The following is a 9477-nucleotide window of genomic DNA, read 5'->3' as shown; positions in this document are numbered from 1 at the left end:
GAGTACCATTGGCAGAAGTTATACTAGGTAAAAAACCAGATGTAGAGAGTGAAGAAAAGAGACCTTTATTACCAGTAACATGATCAGACGCACCAGAATCAAGAACCCAAGGGCCGAGAGAAGATGATTGAGAAAGGTAAACGGATGAGTTACCAGTGTGTGCAACCGAAGTAGGAGAACTAGAGTTCGGATGACTGTGAACCCATCGGAGAAAATCTTCATAGTTTGCTGGGGAGCCTTGTGGAGATTGTGTAGTCTGAATAGTTGCAGAAAGATCAAGCTGAGTTGCATTTATTGAAGGCGAAGGCTTACCATGCAACTTCCAACAGCGATCAATAGTGTGGCCAACCCGATGACAATGCTCACACTTGGGACGAGGCTTAGAGTTGGAGTCCTCCACGCGTTGCTGAGTATGTCTTTGAGATGCAAGAGCAGCAGTGTCACCCGGAACTGAAGTAATAGACTGCTCAACTGGATGTTTTGCTGGTACGCGAAGGAGGATCGCTGAAGTAGTAGACATATCCGGAACAGTAACAGACCCCAAAATTTGATCACGAGTTGCAGAGTACTCTTGGGGTAGGCCATAAAGTGCAAGAAGCATGAAGAAGGTGTTGCGTTGATCCAACTCCTTCTTCTGTTCAGCTGGATTACTTGCAGCAGGAGGGAGAAGCTCATTAAAGTCATGAAGTGCACTATGAACGGTGCCAAGATATGCAGAAATAGAGCCATCGAGTGACTTCGGAGTAATGATATTCAACAAGCAGTGACAAACTCCATAGAGACGTTGTGTGTCGTTAGTATAGAGTGTCTTTGCTTGACTCCAAACCGATTCACACGTGAGATGCGGACAGAAAATCGGTTTAACATCTGGATGAAGTGTAGACTTAATGACACTACACAACTGAGCATCAATCTAACTCCATTTGGATGTTTCAGTCACACCCACCTTATCAGGGTTTTGGGTGAGATGATCCTCGTAACCTTGACCACGTAGCCATAGTTTGATGTCGGCAGCCCAACTATCATAATTTGATCCATTCAATTTTTCAACCGAGAGAGAAGTGATGTAGTTGGTGAAGATGCTCTTTGTTTCAGACTGCGACGCCATGGTCAACACAGATTGTCAGAAAACGCGTTGAAACCGGGAAAACAGGGGCTGTTTGAACTGGAACTCATATATTCGTAACTCGAAACTGAAAGCTGAAGGCAGATAAGGAAGCAGGGGGCCGAGGCGAGTGCGGTGGAAGAAGCGGCACCGTGAACGGCCGCCGGACGCGCCGTCACGGGCGGTGGCAGTGGCGGCGCGTTGATCTCACGCGCGGGGTGTGCAGGCGGCGCGTGGGAAGGTTTCTGAAGGCGCAGCGGAAGGGTTTGGCCGATCTGGGGTGTACGGCGCTGATGAAGTGGTCGGTCGTCGAGAAAACTCGTCAGAAACAGTGACCGCAGCGACGGTAGAGCGTGAACGGCTGAACAAAAATTGAGGAATCAGCGTATCAACGGCAAAGGGGGGGCAAACCGGAGTTGAGAACACGGTTTTGCCGAAAAAATATTCACCGGAGACAGTGGGTCGACCGGGTAGTTGACGATTAGGGTTGTCTCTCAGTTGGCTCTGATACTATATTGAATATAAAGAGTATTGAGAGACATATTGTGAATAACCCGTGTGTTTCAACTACACAGCGGAATTTCTTTATATAGACAAAGGGTATTAAACAACCCTAATTTACAGTAATACTAACGGGCCAGAATACTTACAGCCCATCTACTATAATATAATATTTACATTATAATATTTAACAATAACTTTTGCAGAATGAGAGTCTCATAACAAAGAAAAAACAATTTGAAAAGGAAAAGTATAAAGAGGGATTTAAATTACAGACCTCCACTCCAAGAGGTTTGATTTGACCAAGAGCTTTAGCTGCTCCAAAAACTGCAGCAGATCCACCCATATCAAATTTCATCAGCTCAATCATACAGCCAGGTCCTGTCTTGATGTTGTAGCCACCACTGACAAAATAACATAAAATAAGAACAATGAAAAGTTATGACTATCATGTCAAAAAGTCATAGGAAAAAGAAAGAAATTTCACTTACCCCACCTTAATCTATCATTCCAATAAAATTTCCCCCTCTAAACTACACGCTATTGCTTCTAGCTACCTACATATCAAGGTGTCCATAAATTGAAACAACCATCATATGACCTGATGTAACTATTAGAGGAGGAGAAGGAAGTTAGTCGGTTTGATAGTGGTTAACTGGGAGTTAACTTTGTTGGCTTAATCCTTGTGCCTCACCATATATATTGATATCCTTCTGACTTTAAAGCAATGTTAAGGGATCCATCAAAAGGAAGAAACAATTTGATGTCGTTAGAACTCAAGTCTTTTTAATGTATCCCTCTTACCTAGAACCAATTTAAAGATTCACAAAAAGAAATTAGTGTTGCTTCCGTGGTTTTACAACAAGAACGGCCAATTTAAAGATTCACAAAAAGAAATTAGTGTTGCTTCCGTGGTTTTACAACAAGAACGGCAGAATGGAGGGGATTCTGCACCAGAAGATCCACAAGCCTTTGCCAATGCTGCTAATGGCAAGCAGCAACACTTAGACAAAGGAAAAGGCATAGCGTTGATGTATGCTACAAGAAACACAGATACCCTCTGGCATTGAAACAAAAGAGGCAAGGATACTCCAACAATGCCACTGGCAAACAAGAAGAATTAAGGGTGGATGACGATGTGATCTCCATCAAAGAAGGGAACCTCCAACTCGCCAGCCCCTTCTTCATTTACCCAAGAACAGATGAACAATATCATCACTTCGCTTCAGCAATCTAATTTGACCCCCTCTAGTCAGGGTCACAATCCTTCTGTTCATCGTGTTACAGCCTCTCCTCAGTATGGTATTCCTCCAACTGAGCCTCTATATATCAAAATCTGTTTCTTTGATATTAGATTCAGGAGCTTCCCATCACATATACTCTTCTCTTACTGCATTTTCATATTACATGAATATTAAACCTATGTATGTTCACTTCCGAATGGCACTACTGCTATGGCTAATTATGCTGGATCATTAGTCTTAGCAGATAACTTCCATGTCCAAAATGTTCCGTTTTTGCCTCAGTTTTAACTAAAACCTGATTTCCATTTCTAAACTCTGTGCCTCACTCCTCTTTCATTATTTCCTTTTATTCTAACCATTGCATTTTGCAGGATTTGAGGACTCTTCTGCAGAAGATTGGTATAGCTGATTTTGTTAATGGCATTTATTTTCTAAGAACATTTCAGCTAGAATTAGATAGACATGATGAACCCTAGTAAACGATTGTAGGAAAAGTCTGATTTGATTCTATGTGATTTTATTTTATCCTCCCTTATTTTATTCTTTGTTTTTAATCCTAATTAAAGGGACAATTACTAGTTTGATTCTTTTTAAATATAAATGGTCCATGACTGTAGAATTAATAAGAAAGTATCATTCCATCACTTTCTAAATGATTTCAGGAGCTCTAAGTTTTATAATTTAGGGATTTTCTTCCTTCTTCCTAATGGTGTGCAACAGAGCGTGGAAGCAGACCCATATGGGTACTGCTAGTACCAGTGTTACTGGTCCAGATATGACCAACAAGGGACCCGGAGATGGAGCAGGTGTTGTTGACCACAACAGCAGCCCCAGCAGCAAACCAGACGCACCAGGAGTGACCATCAGGCATCAATGAAGGTCCAAGAGGAGTTCATGGTGGCGGTGGTTTGAATGGCTTCTCCGGCAGTGGTTTTTCTAATTTTATTGCCATTAGGGACCTTCTAATGCCCTCAAGGTTGAAGTTCAGCAGCTCAATGGAAAAAATCACATTGAGCGGTCCTAAATCATCAGATTTAGGCTCTGTTTGGTAGATCAAGAAACAAGTTTGTAGCTTATAAGCTATAAGCTCTCTTTAGTAATAGTCATTTACGAGCTTATGGCATTTTTTTATAAGTTAATTAAGTAGCTATGATTTTTTCTTCCAATTTTACTCTTATTATTGTAACTAAAATCTTTTTCTACCTTTTATAATTTATTTATTACAATTTGAAATAATTTAAAATAATAATTTATTTATAAATAATTAATATAATTTAAAATTATTTATAAATAATTTAAACTTTAAAATAGTTAATATTTTAAAGTAAATAATTTATTTATTTATTCTAATATAAAATAGATAAATAAATAAAAATATCAAATTGATAAATTTTAAATTAATAAAAAAATAAATCTTAAATTACTATTACTTTTAAAATGTTTTAAGCATTAATTTGATAAAATTTATTTTTAATTAAAAATGTCCTTTTAAGTTATTTTACATTTTTAAACTAATTGAACCGCAAATTTTAACAAACACTTCAATTAGCTTAACAGCTATAAGTTAATTTTTACCACATCGAGCCTTATACTTGACATTGTCAAGGGAAAATATAGCTTGCTCACATGGAATGTGCACATGCCTCCAATCCAACAGCAGACCCGAGTTACAAATTCTAGAAGTCTAAGAACTCCTTAATTATTGTCTGGCTAATTAGCATTATGAAGCCAACAATCGGGAAGCCTTTCTTGTTCTTTCCAAATGTGTAAGACGTTTGGGAAGTTGTCAAAGACGCATTCTGATATCCAAAACTATTCTCAAATTTTTTATCTCAAGTCACAATTGCGACATGCCAAGCAAGCCAACAGAGATGTGACTACATATTATAATGAGTTGATGACTTCACTTGATCTTTGTTACGATGATAGTTGAAGGTGTACCGCAGACAATGTATTGTTTCTTAAAATAGAGGAGAATGGTCGAGTTTGTGTTCTTGGTTGGCCTTAATAGTCAACTTGATGAAATCGGAGACAAGAATACTTAAGAAAATTAAGTTGCCAACAAACCGAGAAACTTTCTCAAAAGTTAGGAGAGAAGAGGCTCGACAAAGAGTTACGATGAATAAGTCACTTTTTGTTGAGGTAGAAAGCTAGGTATTAGATCTTGTACTAAGCATCCTTTGTCCAAATGTGAGTCCTACTCAAAATTGTCTTCTTCATTTGTTGCATTCACCTCTCAATTTTTTGTTGTAGAAATTCCACTCAATTTTTTGTTGTAGAAATTCCAAAAAATGTACAAGAGGCTCTAAAAGTTTCAAAATGGAAAGAAATTGTTCTTGAGAAGATGAAGGCTCTTGAAAAGAATAAAATTTGGAGGGCCACGACTTTCTCTACAAGGAAGAGTATTGTTGGCTGTAAATGGGTCATCATTGTAAAATATAATTCAGATAACACAGTTGAAAGATGCAATGTCCACTTGATTGCTAAAGAATTTACTCAGACATATGACATCAATTACTGAGAGACTTGTGCTATTATCTCTAAATTGATCACTTTTAGAACTCTCCTATCCTTGACGGTGATCATAGATTGGTTTCTCAATCAACTTCATGTAAAAAATGTCTTTCTAAATGGTGACTTAGAGGAAGAAGTATACATGGATAGTCTTCTTGGACGGAGAAATGTTTGGAATCGGATTTGGGGGCTTCATATAGTCTTCATTTGTTTCCAACGACCCAATATTCTCTGTATCTGGTGACCTAGTACATCCCTCCTTTTCTTTTATCTAGCAACCCAACTTCCCTTTTGTAAACTAAAACTTATTACGTGCAACGCTATAGTGGCCACATCACTAAATTGCTCCTCCTTTACATGTCGTGTAGCAGCTAATGGCCGCTGCACTCCACTACGTTGCTATAGCACGCTAATAACAACATGGAATATTTAATTGATTTCTAGTAATTTGTTTGATGATTTAGCATTTATTTGTTTATAGAATTAATTATTTAATTTGTAAATATTATTTTAGAATAGCAACCAATTTGCTTTCTGATATACTACTGTAGCGTTTTTATGGTCGGCTTCTATGTGCCCCTAACCAAGATTGACAACTACGTATCAAACTAGATGATTGTATTGAAATATCATAGAAGTAAATGGTCTAGTAGTTAAGCATTCTAATTGGAATAAAGTAAGACTACACTAGTAGTTTCTACTTTCTAGCAATATACTCTTCGATGGATGAAACATTCAAAAACATGCCACAGTCAATCATGGTCACTCCCCAAAGAAGTGACAAGTGTCTATCTGTGTGTGACTTCCTCAATAAAAAAAATTCTGACCTCGAATTTTTTTCAAACAACGAAGAAAGAGAAGCAATCTACTAAGTATATTGTATCCATGACCAACAAAATCAATCAGTTAAAAGTATAACCTCAAAACCAATACTCTAGACAGAAAATTAAAGAAATTTCACTTAATATTGACCACTCTCTTTATGAGTTGAAGCTAAAATAAAAATAGTCTGGGTTTTGGTTAAATTAATTACCTATCAAAAGTCAAGCCTTTTCCAACTAACGCTAACTTGACATTGACAGGTCCACTTGGTGGTTTATAGCACAGATGAATAAACTGAGGAGGATTTGCTGAGGCTGCAGCAACAGCCAGATAAGACCCCATTTTCAATTCCTTACATTGTTCAGCATCCAATATTTTGGCAGTAAACACGTCACTGTATGTTGAAGCAATCTTAGATGCTTCTTCTGCCAATACTCCTGAGGCAAACAATTCATCAAGAGTGACAAATTATTAGAAATACAGAAGTTGTTCTGTTAGAATATAGAACAAAGGGAAGTTAGGGAAGGCAATTCTTGGATTCCTAACAGATTCACTCATGTAATGAGACTGTTCAACTGCCTGGCGCTTGCCTATAACTGCAAGCCATATGACCCACATACATGCAAAATCTCAATTCAACTTTTAAACACCAACAGTTTCAACCCCTTGAGGCTCGAATACAAAATCAGGTTGAATCACATGAAAACATTCTTCTCGTAAAACCCTTACTAGTTCAAATAAACTATCAAGTTTAGTAAATTCCCAAATCTACAAAAAAAATTAATAGGCCTGAATTTCCACATAGTTTTCACCAAATTTATTGAGTACATGAAATCATTTTTATGAGAATAATAATTTTAATTATTATAACACAATAATACAAGTGTGGAGTCTGGTAACAATAAAAAACTGTAAGAATTTGAAGTAATATACTCTTGCAAGATTGCGAGTTGACTAGGATTCCATGGGCTCACCTAAACTCGGGAGTTTGATAGCATTGCAAGCAATCACGTGTGAGGTGTGTCTAGAACTAAAAGTTATAAAAAGTATCAGAAGTTTGATATGAACCTGGTGTGAGCACATTAGCCGGAGAATTTACAAGCTCCCTTCCAAGAAGGATTCCAGAAGAAACGTCTCCTGCATACTTCAGTTTCTTCTCCAAATCGGGCCCTGTTCCAAGACCAATGATATCAACGGATTTAAGGGCCGTTTTCTTCGACTCTGACTTGTACCTGTTATCCTCAAATGTTCCCAGCACGGTCCCTGCCACAAATCTCACCTTCAATTCATAAACATCACAACCTTACACCTAAACATACATCATACATGCATAGCACCTTCACTTCAAATCGAAAGCATGTCGGTGCCTGACACGTAACACACTGACACATGTAGTTACATCCAATTATTACTTCTACTTTTTCAAATTATTATGAGTGTTGATGTGTTAGTGTCAATGTCGTATGGTGTTTGTGTTGGTGCTTCACATGGCCCCACCACTTCATACATAGAAGTAGTTTGACAATGGAAAATGATGAATGTTATTATTTTTTATCCTTCATTTTCTATTTGACCATTTACCCTTATATGGTTGGTTATGCTACACGGTTGTCAAATTTCACAGACTGATGGCTTTGTGCTATTTTGCATTACTGTTGAAATGGATAGCTTTAATTTCTTCTTTTTTTATAATAAGGAAGGATACCTTTAGCCCATAAAAATACTATTCACTAAAGTGACCTGTCCTATAGAATTTAAGAAAAAACAAATACCAGTGGCAATTGCAGAAGCGGTGTTAATGGCAGAGAGTCCTTGAGAAGAGGCTAGAACAACGGCGACATGGGCGGCCTGTGCGGACTTAGCAGCAGCAGCAACAGCCTCGCCGAGGCTTTTAAAGGTGGCCGGACCCGAGGCGGATGCGCCAAGGCCGAGCAATGCGACTCTCTTGGATCCAAGTCCAGCGGCAATTCGGAGAACCGTTGACTGTCCGAGTTTTCCGGTGAAGTCCTCTTCGGATGAGGCTTCGGCTAATAGACCGCCCAACTTGAAATCCAGCGCGCTCAAAATCGGATTTTGGAATCTCGAGTCACCGTCCCTAGCCACGTCCTTTTCCGTCACAGCAACTGCTAATAGGTCCCCTTTCCATTCCGCCACGTCGGTTTCCTTCGCCGTAAAAGAGACCTTCATTTTGACACAAAAATTAGACATTAGATCCAATGCAAACATAATAATCAAGGACGAGATTATTACTATTATTATTAATATACACACAAATATATTAATTGATATTTGATAAGAAAGAGTTTGTTGTGGGAGGGGCCTGACCTTTGGGGTTTGGGTGTTGGCGGGGTGAGTGAGGCCGAGACTGGCGCGGGCCATGAGGTTGCGGAAAGGTACTGCAGAAGTGAAAGAAAGACGAAGTGGTGACTGCGTGGACCTAAGAGCTAATGTTCTGAGAAAGAGACGAGAGGAGAAACAGCAGGATGAAGGATAGAGAAGTGAAGTAGTAGTGAAAGTAGAGGAGACTGCTGCAAGGTATGCCATTTTTGGGTGTGATACTCACTATATATCTTATTTATCGTAAATAAGATATAAAGTGGAACGTTGGTTTTGACATGGCAAGTCATCACTCTCAAGTTTAAATCAATAGTGTTGTAGAGAAAAGAAAAAAAAATACTACTATGTCGTAAATAAACATTACAATTTTTCATAAAAATTAAAATAACGATCCTATATTATTTATTATTTATTAATTAAAATTCAAATAAAATCTTCGTAATTTTGATATAAATTTTAATCGATAAAAAATAGTAGTTTGCTTCTTGTAAACATTACTCTCATTTTTTACTACAATGAATCATTTATATATTAAGAAAGTTATATAAATATTATATGTCTTTAATCATATTCTTGTAAAAAAAAATATTTTTAATTGTAAGTATCATTAAGAAAAAAGAAATATCCTTAAATATAAATATCTTTTTAATTTATTAGATATATTTATAATTTTTTTCAAACATACTTTTTTATTAATATGATTAATTTGCCTTAGAATATAAAAAGACAAGTTTAACGGATTCAGATACAAAAGTTATTTTAGAAACAATAATACATAAAACAAACACATTAATTACTCTACCAAATATTTTTAATAAAAATAAAAAAAGCAATGAACTTTTATAATAAATGAAGGAGGTAGAAATAGAAAAAAACAACTTATGAAATTATTGATCTTGAATATTTTTACATTCATCATTATCATATCTATAAAATTGAAAATATTAGTTTACA

General features: G+C 37.0%; 1 protein-coding gene across 1 annotated transcript in view; it reads right to left on the bottom strand.

Annotated features, from left to right (window-relative positions):
- The window catches only part of LOC101497276 (leucine aminopeptidase 1-like), a 19570-nt gene extending 10784 nt beyond the window's left edge, over positions 1-8786 (bottom strand). Inside the window, exons 1-5 of the mRNA XM_004514610.4 lie at positions 8512-8786; positions 7959-8367; positions 7255-7449; positions 6398-6623; positions 1884-2010 (exon numbers count right to left, since the gene is read on the bottom strand). Of these exons, the coding sequence (XP_004514667.1) occupies positions 1884-2010; positions 6398-6623; positions 7255-7449; positions 7959-8367; positions 8512-8730 (1176 nt within the window). The 5' untranslated portion in view covers positions 8731-8786. The remainder of the gene's footprint in view (positions 1-1883; positions 2011-6397; positions 6624-7254; positions 7450-7958; positions 8368-8511) is intronic.
- Positions 8787-9477: the final 691 nt, after the last annotated feature.

This window comes from Cicer arietinum, chromosome 1 (genome assembly GCF_000331145.2).
Source record: "Cicer arietinum cultivar CDC Frontier isolate Library 1 chromosome 1, Cicar.CDCFrontier_v2.0, whole genome shotgun sequence".
Taxonomy (NCBI): domain Eukaryota; kingdom Viridiplantae; phylum Streptophyta; class Magnoliopsida; order Fabales; family Fabaceae; genus Cicer; species Cicer arietinum.
This window is presented reverse-complemented; position numbering and strand designations above follow the sequence as displayed.